At 43.2% G+C, this 16,366-nt stretch overlaps 1 protein-coding gene across 1 annotated transcript; it reads right to left on the bottom strand.

The window, feature by feature from the left end:
* Nucleotides 1-1,095: 1,095 nt before the first annotated feature.
* Nucleotides 1,096-15,679, bottom strand: LOC138589498 (sodium- and chloride-dependent creatine transporter 1). The gene is made up of 14 exons (XM_069659808.1): nt 15,147-15,679; nt 13,620-13,922; nt 10,186-10,317; nt 9,748-10,087; nt 8,653-8,785; nt 7,236-7,370; nt 6,997-7,100; nt 4,409-4,533; nt 4,174-4,286; nt 3,312-3,452; nt 2,889-2,991; nt 2,699-2,799; nt 2,449-2,619; nt 1,096-2,233 (listed from the first exon to the last, which is right to left on the bottom strand). The coding sequence occupies exons 1-14, from the start codon at nt 15,175-15,177 to the stop codon at nt 2,105-2,107; spliced, it is 2,061 nt and encodes a 686-aa protein (XP_069515909.1). The 5' UTR covers nt 15,178-15,679; the 3' UTR covers nt 1,096-2,104.
* Nucleotides 15,680-16,366: the final 687 nt, after the last annotated feature.

Raw genomic sequence — 16,366 nt, 5'->3', positions numbered from 1 at the left:
GGCTGGTTGCCATGGAAATACATGGAGCCGTTGCCGTGGCAACAAGCTTTTTATGATATCGTCTAATGAGATAGCCAGCAATACGTCATTGCGGCTCTCTCCGCTGTGGTGTGTGTGAGAGACGGAGAAGGGGCGGGGGGGGTTGAGTGGGAGAATGTAACACTGGACTAATAGGAGTTTGTATTTATAGCCTGTGTGAGAGAGTGAGCGAGAGGTCGACTGTAAGGGGAAACATGAGGCTTGTGTCTGCATGTCAATCTATATATTCCCGCAGTCTGCCCTCCTGTTAATCTGAATGTCTTTTGTCCACAACAAATTTATAAAATGTAAATATTTATCACTAATATGGGCAGGGTAATTTCTGGAAAGGGTTCTCAATCCTTATGTTACTACTCATTTGCGCTAGTAGATATACAGTATATGGTGTAATGGATTCAAAACAGGCAGCAGCTTTTAAACACAACGTGGGTGTATTTATAGTCGGTATTCACACGTCCGATTCCTCAGACGTCTTCTATTTCCGGGTGTGGTGTCATATTATCATCTGCTATCATAACTGTCACAAGCTAAAACTGTATTATAGTACATGCCATCTGTGTCCTGTGTGCTGAACTGATTTGGATAGCCTACCAATTTGACTTGGTCTGTGTGAAATGTATTTGAAACACACATGCTGCTTAAAACAGTCCATTTATATGTGCACTAATATAAAGAGAAAAATAGCTTGTGAGTGTCTGACGTCGGAGCTCGCCACAACAGGTGCCAACTCCCACAAATAAATGATCAACCTGCAGGAAGCACAGGTATATGTCAATGATCCTGAAACGATTGGCTGCCTGGATTAACCACTCCTGTGTAAACAATGTCAAGTGTTGTAAATTGTAAACACACACATCTCCTTCAGTGCTTGTTCTACCTGACTGATTATATTTCTAGTTTTCTGTAAAAAGTTTGACTTTCTAATGAGTTTACTTTTATACTTTTACACATTTTTTATGTAATTGAACCAGAATATTTTTTTGAACATATCTCAAGTCGGTTTTAGGAATGAAATGAGCATGTTAATAAAGAGTCATTAAAAACCCTGATGCATCCATCTTTATCAGGTCATTTATTGCTTCTTTCCTGACATGGCATCAAGTCTCTTTCCCCTCCCCTCGTCCCAGTCTCCTGCTCTTTGCACAATTCAATCTGAAGTTTCTCCTTCTCTTAAGGTGGAAATACTGATCATCATCCCCTCCAAATATTGTTAACACTGATTCACAGACCCTACAATACACAGGATACTTAAGATAGTTCATAACACACAGCTGGAAGTGGTGATGCATGGTCTCTTTTTGATTATCATCATTATTATTATTATTATTTTTTTTTTTACAAATGGAAGTTATTTTTGTACAGTTGATTGAAAGAATACAGTTGGCAGAAACAATGGCCGGAAAGGCTATTTCAAACATAAATGAAGACACCACTGCCATGGTCAGACAGACACATGCACACGCCCACACACACACACACACACACACACACACACACACACACACACGCACACGCAGGTACAGAAACACAAATATTTGTGTACACACATTCAGACCATGGCGAATCAGCAGCAGGTATGAGGTCTTTCATTAAGAAAGTTTTATAAGAATCTTTTAAGCTTTTGCTCGTTTTGCACATAATGAAATGACATTTTAGGACGGATGAGGCCGTTTAGACCTTGACGCACAGGCACAGAAAGGGAAGATATCACGACTACACTGGATACATCACACCCACAGAACGAGACGAGACGGGACAGCACAAAGACGGGGGCCGGGGGGGGGGGGGGGGAGAGAGGGGAGAGTCAGCGAGGTAGAGTCAGAAAGCAGAGCAGAGGGTTCATCAGCGTGTGATGGAGACTATATGAGGGTGTGTATTTCAGTTCTTCTCCCGTCTAATCTTTGGTCCATTTGTCCAGGGGCTTTCCCGTAGCTTTTAAACTGCGGGCTGTTTAACCAATCTACGCTTACCAGGCCTGTGTGGTGTGCATGTTTTATGTGTCGCTTGTGTGTGCGTGTTGATGTTAAGGGCAACTTTTGCTCTGTGTTCTGTAGGGCTCAGCACATCAGATGACACTTTCAAACAGAAGCGTACTCTTGGTGCCTGCAGGGGGCAGCAGTTTGGCCTCGCTTTCAGGGGCCAGGTACTCCAGGTGATGTCTTCCCCAAACAGGTGTGGTTAAGTGCTGCCACCGCTACGTGGAGAAAGACAAGGGCATACAGACCATGAGCTGTTTATTGGCGGCATGCTTCAGCCTTCTCTAATGAGTAACGAAGAAATCCGCAAAATAAATATGCACAGGAGAGGTAGGGTGGTTTCCAAGGAGACACATTTTTACTAAATCCAAACAGAAACAAGTGCACAAGAGAATGTGTACGAGCATGCACGCCCGCACCCAGGCATACTGACCTCCCGCAAAGATCCTTTGCAGCGCAGTAGTTTGTAGAGAACGGTGAGAGGGATACAGAGCATTGAGGACAAGGCCAATGCCCAGCCAAGCGCTTCACCCCACAGGGGGTACGTGTACGTTGTGTTGTAAGTGAGGGGCTTGTAGTTCACCACGTGGAACAGGAACACTGCCTACATGCACAAAGAAAAATGTCAGTATTATGCAACTGTTAGGTAAAACTCAAAGAAAAGCAAACAGAGCTGCACCTACCACACAGACAAAAGGCGTGATGTAGGACCAGCACCACTTCATGTAGGGCAGCGGTTGGTAGCCGATCATACGAGCCACGTCGTCCATGAAACGGTCTGCGCCTGAAGGAAATGAGATAAGGATGCTGTGATAATGCCTTGAATTGTGACGTTTGTGTTGCTTGTGTTGTAATCGCGCAGTGTGGCCTCACCATAGACCCATGCAATCACTACACACTCCCAAAAGGCCTGCCACAGCAGGGTGATGCCACTGGCTGAGTAGTAGTCAAACAGCTGGAAGACATACATCCCTCCCTGAAAGAAACAGAGAGAGCAGTCAGCATCGAGACCACCATGTTAATACTTCATGTATGACCTATTTTCCGCCCTTGTCTCCACTGTTTCGGCTTTCATCCAAGTCCCTCTCTGGCAATGGTTTCCTGTACCAGTATTTGGTACACAAGTATTTAAAAGAAACTTTAAAATAATTTTCTGCTAGCAAAGCGATCCGAAGCTCAGGTAAGACACTCATCTGCTTTTTCAATAACATTGCAGAAGTTCTGTCAATATCTACCAGCCACTATGTGTCCCACCTAATTCTTTAGAGAACAAACTGTGGTAAATCCTCACTGTACCTCAGTGACCATGGACATGTCGATGAGGAAGCAGATGACGCAGCAGATGGCTGCTACAACTTCTCGTCGCAGGGAGCCCATGGCAGATTTAGGGGGTAGCATGTCCATGATTCCCGTTATCAAACCCTCCACCCCGACAAACTGGAAAAGTGGTAAAAAAAGATAACGGAGAGAAAAAGAGGGGGAAAAAGGTGAGTGACAGAGGGACACAAATCTGAAACATACCTCTGACTCTTGTAGACAAATACAATGTGTGCACGTAACCTTAAAGTTAGGTTTATGGACATTCCAAACAAACATATTAGTACAAAAAAATACACAATTAACCAATCAGCATCAGTTATTATTGAGATTCTGCAGGTGAGCATCTCAGCTTAGACAGAAACACCAATCCTCAGTCCCCTCATGCAAAAATGTTTATGTGTATCCTTGCAGAAAACATAGTTCAACCTCCAGAATCATTTGAGAGGATACCAGCTGTGCAGCTATTTTTACGCCATTTACTAGAATAACAGTACAAGCACTGCCAAAGTTGCTATGGCAGGAAAAGGAGAGAGATGGGCGAGGAAGAAATGAGGGAGAGAATGACAAGTGAGAATAAATGAATGGATTGGAGAGTAGACAGACGCTCTCTGTGTGAATCGGACAGAAGCTCATTGACAAATCCCTGGGCTGTAAAACAATGGATGTAGCCACTGGCTGAAACAGACACACAACAAACATGCTGCTAAGAAAAGCAAAGCTAAAACTGGACGTAAAATAGACGTGAGTAATGTGTCTACAATTGCTTCTATTAATGATTGCTTCAGTGCTTTTAAGTGTGTCAACAAGCAAGCTGAAATGTAACAGTAGACAGGATTACCTGACTGTCCAGGCCCAGTATGAGCAACATAAAGAAGAAAAGTGCTGCCCAGAGTGGTGCCAGAGGCATCAGAGTCACAGCCTTGGGGTAGGCTATAAAGGCCAGGCCAGGACCTGCACATTAAGAAGCAGAGACAGAGCCATAAACAATCAGCGGAATATAGCTCTTACTGTCAATTCTGAATACGCTGCACTGGGTTTTAGGCAGCCGCTTTTAGAGGACGCTGTGCTCTTACCACTCTCTGCTACCTTACTGATGTCCACGCCTTGCTCTGCAGCCATGAAGCCCAGCACAGAGAACACCACAAAGCCTGCAAAGAAACTGGTTCCACTGTTAATGAGAGCCAGCAGGAAAGCATCCCTGCAGAAAAAAAACATACAGGGAGACAGAAAGAAAACAGAGAGAGAGAGAGAGGTGGAAACAGAACACAGAGGATGAAACTGTGAGACACATAAGCATTAAAACTTGCTGTAACATGAGGCTTACATAACACACTCAAGACAAACATTGTCAACAGAAGAGAGGGGCTGGGATGGGGAATCGAGGATCATTAGCAATTACTCTGCTGTTGTCTTTGTAGTTGGCAGGGAGCAGAGAGTGAAAAAGCCAATGGGAGGCTGTGTCAAGGTCTGAGAGGGGAAAGAGTGAAAGGAAACCTCTCCAATATATCTAGAATGAAAATGATGCATGCACGGATTCTTTATAATGGAGCTCCAGCTCTCATTTAAGCGTGAGCAAAATCCCTGTTATAAAATCTGCACGGTGAGGAACGACCTTCTGTTTATCCTGATAAGGCCAGGGTAGCCGGCAACATCGGCCAAGAATCCTCTCTGATATGAAGAATGTATAAACAACAGTTGCACAATGATATTTATTATGACACCATTGCAGCTGTGTTCAGAAGCAAGCAATTGGCTCCATCAATCTGACACTGCTTTAAGGAATGCTTATGAATGTAGATAATCCAAACAAGTGAGTGTTTTGGTTAAGAAAGCTCAGTCTCCATATCAAAAGACAACATGTCTACAGTCAGCACCTCTCTGAGGCTGAAATGCTCACCAGGGGACAAAGTTAATGGAGACAACTTTACACTTACTGTTGAACCATTAGAGGTACAAAAATCTTTAAAGAGGGTGTATTATGCTGTTTCACATTTTAAGACATATATATAATTGTACGATGTTGGATGTCCCAACTAAACGTGGGTGAAGTTTCAAATCTGTAGGTGAATGTATGTTGGAGTAATCCCAAGGCTTCTCAGCTCAGTCTGCAGGCCGCTGTGAACGCCAGGTTTCACACAGCTTTTTCTACATGCTGCACTTTTTTAAACGTCTGACAGTGCAGTCTCAGCAGGCTTCAGAAGAGCTGGCCAATCAGAAGAAAGCGGGCTTGTAGGGGCGGGGTTTCTTAAAGGGACAGAGCTGACTGATGATACTAATGATTTTTTTTTTACTGTAAATTATGCTAAGCTACTCCACAGGTATCACAGGGTGAAAATATGAAACTAGCATAATACCTGACTGAGCTTTTCAGTGCCAGACCTGTCTTAGTCTGAGGGCTGAGTTACACCAGAAAATCAGTGATTTGTACAACTTGTGGGAAAACAAAAGTGAATATACTGTAAATGGTTTCACAACCACTCTGCAAGGTGAAATGAAAAGCAGGTCCTCATAAAAAGGGGGGCGAAGCAATGTAAATATTGCCATAATAGAGCACATTTTCAGAATGTCCCTTCTTGAAGTCATTATTAGTCTTGAGCTTGGTTGTTTGCCAGATTGTCAGAGCTCACTTATCCGCAACAGAAAGGTGTGTGTGTCTGTGTTATGGCAGGTTCCAAACCCATTTGAGCACCCAGCAAGCACTTTTGACGGAGTACACTGGCCCTTTCAAGTGTGCTTTAGCCTCCGGTTACTCTGACTCACCACTGCTACGAGTTGAATGCTAACATAAATGTACTACTACATGAATATTAAGGTGTTACATATTGGATGTTTTTGTTTTAGCATTAAAGCATGTGATCCCTGCAGCTACACAAAACATGTACTACACATTGGCATCATTTGTGAGCAGTTCATACACACAACTCTAGCTATCCCTGTGTGTGAGAACCAGAGCTGAGCTGACATACCTCACAATCTGAACTCATCTTTCAACTTCCAATTAAGGTCAAGGCAGAGAAAAAGTCAGATGGCAGGGTATTTATGAGGCTCCTCCTGTTATGGGCATTCCAAATATGCAAGTGCTGCTATTTACACAACAACTATCCCAATAACTGCGTTGGAGCTAGCTACTGTGTACAGGTCTTAATATGTTTACATACCCGTCTATTTAGGGTAAACACATGCAAGCTCTTCAACCCTGCCAACAAAAACAGCAATAGTGAGGTCAGCTGTTGCTAGAAACAGACAATGTAACATGGGTTTGCAGTCTTTAAACACAGAGAGTAAAATAGAGCTTGTTATATATTCAGGGCTTAAGGACACTGCTCTGATTCCTCTTGGCAGCTTCTATTTTGATCAAGGAGGGAAACGACTTCACATTTGACATTCAACTAGTGTCCAAGAAGGCCTTTGTGGCCTTTGTTCATAAATCCTGGCACACTGGAGGAAAAGGGAACTGATCTTGTATTTCCTTTGACTGAACAGATTGTTAGCTGCTCTCTTTCTGCCAGAGCGTGTACAGTGAAGGAAAGCCTCATAATTCTAGTGGAAATACTTTGATACTCTACAGTCACATGCAGAGTCTGGCTGATGATGTTTGTGTTGATGTTGGCCTCCTTCCTGTGACAGTGGTGTCTGATGGTGATGTTGTGTATACACTCACTGGTAACAGTTGTTATGGAAGCGGTTGTAGCTGCCCAGCGCAGTCAGGGCGCCCAGTCCGATGGCATAAGAGAAGAAAATCTGAGTGCCGGCATCAATCCACACCTATCACAAATGGGATAATCTGAATGATGTTTCACATGCTGTTGCCTTAGATGTTCAAATATGTCATGTTTTTCTTGTTGCTACGCTGCCCGAGACAAATGTTCAGCGATGCCCAGAAGTATGCAAAAGTTATACCTGCGCTTCTCCAAGTTTGGACCAGTCTGGTTTCAGGTAGTAAACAATCCCATCTAAAGCTCCAGGTAGAGTGACTCCATGGGCCAAAAGAACGACCAGAACCAGGTAGGGGAAAAGAGCTGTGAAGTACACAACCTACAGAAAGATGGAAAAGGAGAGCAGTGAAGTACACTTGTAGAAACAGTGGGACTATTTTGTAAGGCATATTTGGGGGTGGGGAGGTGAGCTTTGAGTGCTATGTATTAAAACTTGCATTTAGTGAAAGTAGAAAACTCCACAGTAAACCTTTAAAACATTTAAACACCTCAAAACACATAAGTACATCAAATGTAATCATACGATGAATTTAACAAGCTAGCTGGAAAAGTTCAGTGCTTATTAACCTTCAGCTATGGTCAAATGTTTTACTGTAACTGCACCTAAGTATGTTTTTATCACTTTGATTAAGCAATTACCTGCTTTGCAAATACTCAAGTCTTAAGTAGAAGCCCATTAGGTCCTTCCTGTAGTAGATGTGTAATGGGCCCTGTCATGTTACTTTGAAGAAAAGGTAGCCTGTAAATGGAAAGCCAGACAATTCGTAAACCTCCTGCAATAGCAGGGGTTTTTGGCAGACCTTTTCAGAAGGTAGTCTTTGTCAAGTTATGCTGAGAAAGCCACCCCCTGCTACCTAGTAGAAGCATCAAATCCCAGCTAAATCAGTATGGTGAGAGCAAAGTAGTGAGAAAGCACATATTTGCCTTGATCTAGGGCGAACATTGGCAGAAAAGCCCCGTCCAGCTCTAAAACATCTACATGGTGGAAAGTTACTAATCGGCTTACAGCTGGCTGGCCGGCTCAATCGCCTTCATTATATTTTCCCCTCGCTCTATGAGCTTTGGCTACTCTGGAGACACAAGTATGCAAACACAGACAATCCATGTGCTACAATACGAATGCATTCATAAGTGGATGAATGATTTAATAAGGAGAAGGCCTCGTTTCTTCGACACAGAAATCACTCTATACAATTTGTATGTAGAGCATAACATAACAGGGATCTAAGGATCAGTTAAAGATTATAGCCTCATTGAAACATTAAGCTGCTCTTATACATAAATACTTTGAGAAAACAGGCAAAAAAGCTACACAAATTAGCAGACATTCAAGTAATACATTTGTTTGCTTTTTTTGTGTTTCAGTCTAGACAATGATCTCACTATACCTAAGCTGATTTGGGGTCAACGGGCAAAATGCTGCAATAATTTGAACCTTTGCGTGTAGCCATGCAAATACTCTGTAACCCCTGACAATGGCCAGTAATGTTTTCACATACAGTAAACGTATTAAGCCATAAGTAATAATCTGCACTCCATAAACCCTGACAGTGACATGTAACATTGAGAATCACGAAGCGTTCAGCCAGAAAATGCTTTACCTTGCCAGTAGATTTAACTCCTTTCCACATGCAGAAGTAAACAATGACCCAGGTGGCTATGAGACACAGCACCATCTCATAGCTGATGTCACCAGGCTCGTGCAGCCCATTGGAAAGACGGAGTACTTTACGTCTAGGAGGAAGAAGACAAAAAAAAAAGCTTTACAAACACAACAAATGCAATAACGCAGAGACTAAAGGTATATAACTCTGACAGAATAACAGGGACTTGAATTTTGTAAGTCAAATTAGGCTTTCATAGGCCTTGCAAATTCAAGAAAAATGGCAAAAAAAAAAGACATTTAAATGACAGAAAAAGAACTTCTGAATGATCAGGATGAAGGTCTACACGAGTGGAACCTCAAGGTAGATAGAGCACAAACAGTACATTGATAAGAGCCCTTAAAATGAAGTTAGCAGAAGATTGGCGTACTAAAATCTTTATGGCTTTGAGTAAAGATATAAAAAATGTTTTGTAAGGCTGCTGACATGCTGTAAAACTCCCTTCAGCATATCAACATTTGCCTCTGATGTCATGCTCAGTGTAGGAAGCTCACATGAAATCTGGAGGGACATTGGGCTATATTTCAACATAAAACAGAATATTTCATAACCCATTAGCTAGCTAGTGCTAAAGGCTAATGCTAGCCATCATCCACTTGTGAAGTGGTTGTAAATTTCAACCTAACATTACGTTAGCCTTTCCTAATTGATTGTGTAACACAATCAATCTGTAATAGTAGCTTTAAGCCACTTCCCAGCTAAAGCTAATGTTATTTAGTAAGCGGCTGAATGCTAACATTAGCTGTCGTCTGCTGTCTTGCTAACGGATTATAAAATAGGTTGTTTTAACTTGAATTATGGCCCAAACTCTCTCCAGAATATCACTGTTTATTGTCTCTGCACTTGCTGATCAAACAAGACGTTGTGCAATGATAAAGGTTTGTCAGATACCTTATATACATTTATATGACTTACAAACTGTAACACAGCAATATGACTTTATAACAGCTTCCCACCCTGAGCATGAGGTCAGAGGGAAATGCAGCCATGTGAATATGGTCAATGAGAAATCCCAGATAAGGTTCGACATACTCCCAGAACTCGATGACTGGGGACCGCATGCCCTCGGCCTCCGAGCAGCTGCCATTGAGGAGGAGCAGGGCAGAAGAAAGGTTCAACGGGGACGTGGTGGAGGCAAGGAGGTTGGAGGGGGTGGCTGCAGGCGACGGTAGAGCGGACTGGGCAGCACTGCGGTTGTGGCAGGCGCGGCGGAAGTCCTGTGTACAGTTGGGGGTGTTCCAGGGGTGTCCGCAAGTGGCCCAGGGCAGCGGGTTTGTGAAGGAGTGGAAGAGAAAGTAGAGGCCCCACACCAGAATCATGATGTAGTAGGTGTTACAGAAGAACACTATCACCATTGAGGCCAAGCCGAGACCTGACGGAAAAGGAGAGAGGAAGCAAGTTGGAATGTTATTAACAAATCAGAGGTTATGACACGACTTCTTCACAGCAATATTCACATGTGACAGTAACCTTTGAAGAGGGGTGCGATGTTCCAGGCAGATACCCCTCCCTGCTTCATAAACTGCCCCAGTGCAATCTCCAGGAAGAAGACTGGGATACCTCCGATGAACACGATCAGCAGGTAGGGGATGAGGAAGACCCCTGCAACATACAACACACACATATATAACTAATGTGAATGCATAATATTTGAGTGGTTTATTGCCTTAAAAATAATAGTATAAGTCACTATGTACCACAGAGTCTTACCCCTGTAATTTGGGAAATCAAAATGGTACGTTTTTTTATGTAAGTATTTTAAGGGAGCATGAGGCATAAAACAAATGTCTCATTTGTTGATCATCTGTTACATGTTTGAAGTGCGTTAAATCAAAGGAGACTGGGAAAGAAAAAAGAAGAAAATAGTTGGCAATATTTTTTTTCTGAAAATCAAAATCAGTCTTTTTGGCCAAGTATGTGTGCATGTACAAGGAACTGTACAGACTCACAAATACTACCCTAAGCTTAAAAACAAGGACAACAAGCTCAACAAAGGTAACACAAACACTTAAGCTGCTATGTACAGGCCTATGGATATAAATATATACATTATTTAAAAAACACAACATTTCTACAGGAGGCAATAGATAATAGTCAAATGTAGAGTGCAAACGGTGCTGATAAATTAACACCAAAATTAAATGGGTAATTATTATAAAAGGAATAATAATCAACGTCTTTAAGACATAAGATAATTATATTACATTAAAGAGCAGCTCCAGTCATGTTTTATGACATATAAAATGCTCTGCTTGAAATAATAACTGTCCTGTCCCTGATATGTCTTGTAGCAGATGAAAAACACCACATGGAGATGTTTACAAGGTTAAACACTTGATTCTCACTGGAGGGGGGCTTGAAGACTTATTCCATCTATATTGCTTTAAGTTATTAATACAACTTCAATAATTGTGTCCTGCTCAGCTCTTTGAGGTCAAGTTAAAACTAACAACACTTCAAATGTAGAAAATCTGAGTTAAAAGTCATGTTAATCAAGTTCTGAAGGACACAAGCTGCACAAACACTGGCGTTGCTGTTCCTTCCTAATCAAGCACTCGACACAACAAGAAGCAGTCGGAAGGAGGAGGAGGAGGAGGCAATAAAGGGCAAAAGAGGGAAAGCCGGAGAGGAGGACAGACAAGGCCACAGATAAGAGAAGCATTGAGTGTATGTGGGAGACAGCCGCATTGTCTCTCATTCCAAAAGTGTTTGGACAGTTTTGGCAAGTATTGTCCTTGAACGAGAAAGCTGCAGGGAGCAGACGCTGATGACGATCAGATGGAGACAGGAAAAGACAACAGACCCCAACAAGAGTAATTAGACTTGATAGAGACGTCTAGGACTTGTTAAATTTCGCCGTGAGTATTTGGTCAGTGCTCTGTGTTTCCATATATAATCTCATACTGTAAGAGAAGCTTGCTGTGCTCAGCAATACACAATAGGAAATAGGTTGAATTAAACATTTAAGTCGCTAAATCCAACACCAACGATTTAGTTTAAATAATAACATAACTGGTTGATGGCACCACAGTGCGCAGATGGGAGGGAGTCACATGACCAGCTGTGACGCAGAGCAGAGCGAGGCTAAGAAGAAAGGAGGGAAAGATGGATACATCACAGGCACAGGAGGCAGAAAAAAAAAACTGGGACAACGTTGTGTTAGAGGAGGTCCAACAAATACAGAAGTGACACATGAAGGCATCGACCTGGTCGGCTCTGTGCCGGTGCTATTGATTGACAAATTGTGCCTCATTCAGTCAATCATGCTTTATGTCATTCTCTGAGAGCAGAGGGCTGCAGCCTTATAAGGGAACATTCGTGAGTGCGAGTCCAAGAGAGAAAGGGGTGGGAGAGCGAGGGAGACACAGAGAGAAGAGAGAGAGATGCAATGGGAGGCGTGAATGGAATGAATGGAGAGAATGCTTGTGCATACATACCCCAACATTTTAGCCAAATCATGGAGAAACTGCATCCTTAATAAGCTTAAAGAAATCCTCTCTAATCATAACCAGACAAATCAGGCCTATAAGCTGAGGTACAAATAAATGAGATTTGGAGAGCATTAATTTACAGTACATTTCTCTATTACTGTCTCCAAGCAGGACCGGCTAAGAGCCAAAGCCCTAATCTGATACCATTGTTGCGTTGCAACGTGTACCTTGGGTCAGTCAAAGACATTAAATGAAGCACTGTAGAGGATGAAGCTGTGCTGACGCTGAGGGGAGGAAAGGACGGGCACAGTCACAGGACGGTTATTGTGTGACATGTCCATATGCCTCCTTATCAGGAGGAGAGCGGGAGAGAGCACCTTTGTATGCTGCATGAGTGCTGGGCAGGAGCACAGGGGGTGGACTGTGTGAGGCAGGCCATTGTTATACGATACCAGAAGGTGGGTATCAGAGCCACGGGTCACAAGACACACACACGCATAGAGGGAGGGCTGGACTGACAAATACACAGCCGCACATTTAGTATCATTTCATTGGAACGCGTCATAAAAAAATAGAGAAGTGGGTAGGGCAGAGATAAGGGAAAGTCAAGGCCAAAAGCTGAAGGAGGTCGGGTTACTTCAGGACAAGTTGGCAGACATGAATAAGGAGAGGATGCAGGGACAGTTTTACAACGATGCAAATAAGCTCATATGACAATGAGGGAGCAGCAGGAACACTGCAGGTCAACTTGTACTAAGTCCGTCTGTTGAGTAACAGGCAGCTATAATATGAAGTGAAACCACGTGGGTGGGCACAGCTTTTCAGCTACGTGCTCGCAGCCACGCAGGTCCTGCTTTGTCAGCGTTACGTCCCGCCATGCTGCTTTCAACTGTCGTCCTACCAACTGTCAGGAGTGTTTGAGTTTATCCAAATCATACACCTGAACAAGATATGAAAATGTGTCTTATGACTACATTACAGCTGAACCTTTTAATATTCACCCATAATTTCATTTAATTACTTTTATGTAGTGCTGAAGAAGTCAGAATGATTTTGTTGAATTCAGCTCAGCATTAAACACAATCACTAGCAAGCAAACCTACTAAAGTTCTGCACTTTATACCTGGATTTATATCCGACTTTCACAGCGCAAATATTTATTGATGCAATGTTTGTGGCTGATTACACCACAGATATTGGCCAGATTGCAATCAACAAGGTTGGATCAGACTGAAAAGAAGTCATGAACCTTGCAGAAAATCCACTAATGGAATAGTTTGAATGATGACTGTGTTATAACACAGACTAACTTTTCAATCTGGAGTCCTGGACAACCTTTTGCTTGATCTTAAACATGTTATAGTCGTGTGCAACATCCATCAAAAGTACTAATTAGGGCTTAAGAGACTTTAAAGCAAGAATCCTTGTGTGTTCCTTGTGCTGCATTTTCTACATATTGCTCCTGAAGCTCACCTCCTCCGTTCTTGTAGCAAAGGTAAGGGAACCGCCACACGTTGCCCAAGCCGACAGCAAAGCCCACGCACGACATGATGAAGTCCATCTGTCTGGTCCAGGTTTCTCTCTCCACCGCTGGAACTGCAACAGCTCCATTTCCTGTCCCAGCTGCGGCCCCGTCCTGGGTCTGCGGCGGGCCAGCCCCTCCGCCCGCACCACCACACCCTGGACCCGCTCCGGGCACAGGTACCAGGGGGCGAGCTGACCCGCCCTCCTCCTCGGACAAGGTCCCGGCCTCTAATTGGGGGAGAGTGATTTCACCTGGACAGAAAAGATGAACAAGAGTTTCATTAGAAGGAAGAGAGACAGAGATAAAGAGAAGAGTTAAGACAACAACAAACAGTATGTCTGACTCACTCTGGGGGAAATATGTTTATGCTAGCAGCACAAGAGACAGATGAACCGCTGGATCAGACTTGCACTGAATGAAAGAAGACGACTGTGTTTCAATTCATTGCAATACAGCCTCATCCCAACCTGAACTAATTATCAAAACCTTCACTCAGCATTAATAGAGCTAAAATACATCCAATCATTTACACTTTCTAGATCTATTTGTGTGTCTAAAAGGCTAAAATCTTGTTGCAGTTGTACTGTCATCACTAAGCCCTCCCCCGATGTTCATCCTCTCTGCCTGTCTCACAGACAGACTGATGATTAGTGTGCTGCGGTACAACACAGCACAGACACGCTTCAAGGTAAATCTCAAGCTCCCCCCGTCTCCCACGAAGCTTTTGTTTCCTCTATTCCACAATACACGCTGTGGAACGAATGCACACAGACACGCTGAACGCAAATGAGAGCAACGTGTCACTTCATTAGTGCCATTTCATATCAGTCAGCCGCTGTGTGCTGGATGCAAAGCAAAGGCAGCTGAATCCAGATCAGAGCAGTTTGAGGGGGTGTGTGAACAGTGGAGGGGAAAAGAGTGAGGAAGGTGAGGGATGTGTGCGGTCCATAGAGCAACTTAAGATGAGGATACCTGTGCGTTTGGATCATTTGTTTGAGGAAGAGATGCACGTGATGATTTAAGGTTGATCAAAACAGATCACATGTTAGGTTAAGACAAAAGAAAATATGTTTCATTAAGGCATAAGTAGGGTCTATACCTTAATATAATTAAATTAATATTACAAGCCATACCAAGTTATATGATGATACTTAAATGAAACTGACGTAAAGTATTGTATTCAGCAGTGTGAGTGACACCTGTTCAGCTCCATATTTAGCCTCAAAATGACTTCTTTGTAGTTGATTCAGCTCTGGAGTGTGTAGTGTTTGTATACTGTGATGAGAAATACACAGACTGAGGCAGGTAAAGTGCAGCTGGAGTGGAGTTGCTCTTCTCTCTAAAGAATAACGTCAAAGCAGTTGCTCAGGCAGCATGAGGATGCTCTCATTCATCAGCATGTGCTTATGTTTCAGCTGGTAAATAATTAGGCCTAGTCATTATTAAGCAGTGGAGGTCATTCAGCATCTACTCACCTTGGCTGGTCTCTTCCAACTCAGGTGACATGTTGTAGGGAAGCGGCACAAAATTATATCTTATTGTTTAAAAAGCAAGGCTGCTGGCTGTTGGTTTTAGCCAGGGGCTGCTCAAGTTTTTTTTAATGTGCCTGGATGAAAAAAAGGCACCCGGCGGGCTCAGACAGGCAGACAGAGAGATGTAGCCACAGTATGCAGAGCTCCAGTTGTCTCCTTGATTTTCTGAGTTTGTTATTTCGCCCTCTTGAAATAAATAAAATCTCAGTTTTTATGATGATCACACGTTGGAACCCCTCAGCTCAGCCAAGAGATGGAAAAATGTTCACGAGGCGCCGCAGTCAGTTCAGCCGGTGACAAAGGAGATTCAAAAGCAGTCGACGAAGCACTTGAAGGTAAGCCTGAAGAATCTCATGGATAACAGTTAAATGAAAATAATACTGTGCCTTGAGGTGAAGATGTTTTGGTTTAAAAAAAAGCCCAGTCAGAAGTCTATGAACCTGTACGTGATGCCGCGGTTCGACAGACGAAGAATGCGATCAGGTCCGCGGTCAGTTAGCTGGGACTGACGCTCCCCCCCGCCTCCTCCCGCCGTCGGCTGACGTGATTGGCTGAGGCCAGCCCACAGTGCGGTGCGCACAGCATCAGCAGCAGTCAAAATGAGAGGAGTCACAAGGATGGGTTTATAACGCTGCACGAACACGTCCTTGACCTGAAAACACGCAAATAACTGCAGATAAATAACCCATTAACCCAGCTGTCTGACAGCGTTGGGTTCTGGTAGTTTGATCTACTCCATGAGACGGAGAGAAACCGAATGGAGGGTTCCCAACTTGGGGTGCCCACGGGGGCGTGAAGGGGCTCTAGTTGACCCACCAATGAATTTACTGTTATTTTACAATGAGTTGTCGTAAACAGTACTGAGGTGTATTTTGTGTGTTTTCTGCAGATGAGTTTCTTCAACATCACCCTTCCCACTCAAATCAATGTTGTGAAACGATTGATTGGTCACGTATTAGTATGGCATGTAGGTGTGTAAAAATATCACAAAGAGTTAATGGAGTGGACCCAAAGGAACTGACGCTGAAAGGTTGATGCAGCAGTCAATTATAGCCCCACAATAGAAACCTAGTTCATATTTGACTTACATAAATCGCTCTAGATGTGGTTGGGCGACATCTAGTGGACATTATCTATATTAACAGGTTTGTGTGAATGATCAC

Source organism: Semicossyphus pulcher, unplaced genomic scaffold (assembly GCF_022749685.1).
Source record: "Semicossyphus pulcher isolate SPU_LCO1_2020_fin unplaced genomic scaffold, fSemPul1.0.p SCAF_13, whole genome shotgun sequence".
NCBI lineage: Eukaryota > Metazoa > Chordata > Actinopteri > Labriformes > Labridae > Semicossyphus > Semicossyphus pulcher.
Note: the sequence above shows the minus strand (reverse complement) of the source record. Positions and strands in the feature narration are given on the sequence as shown.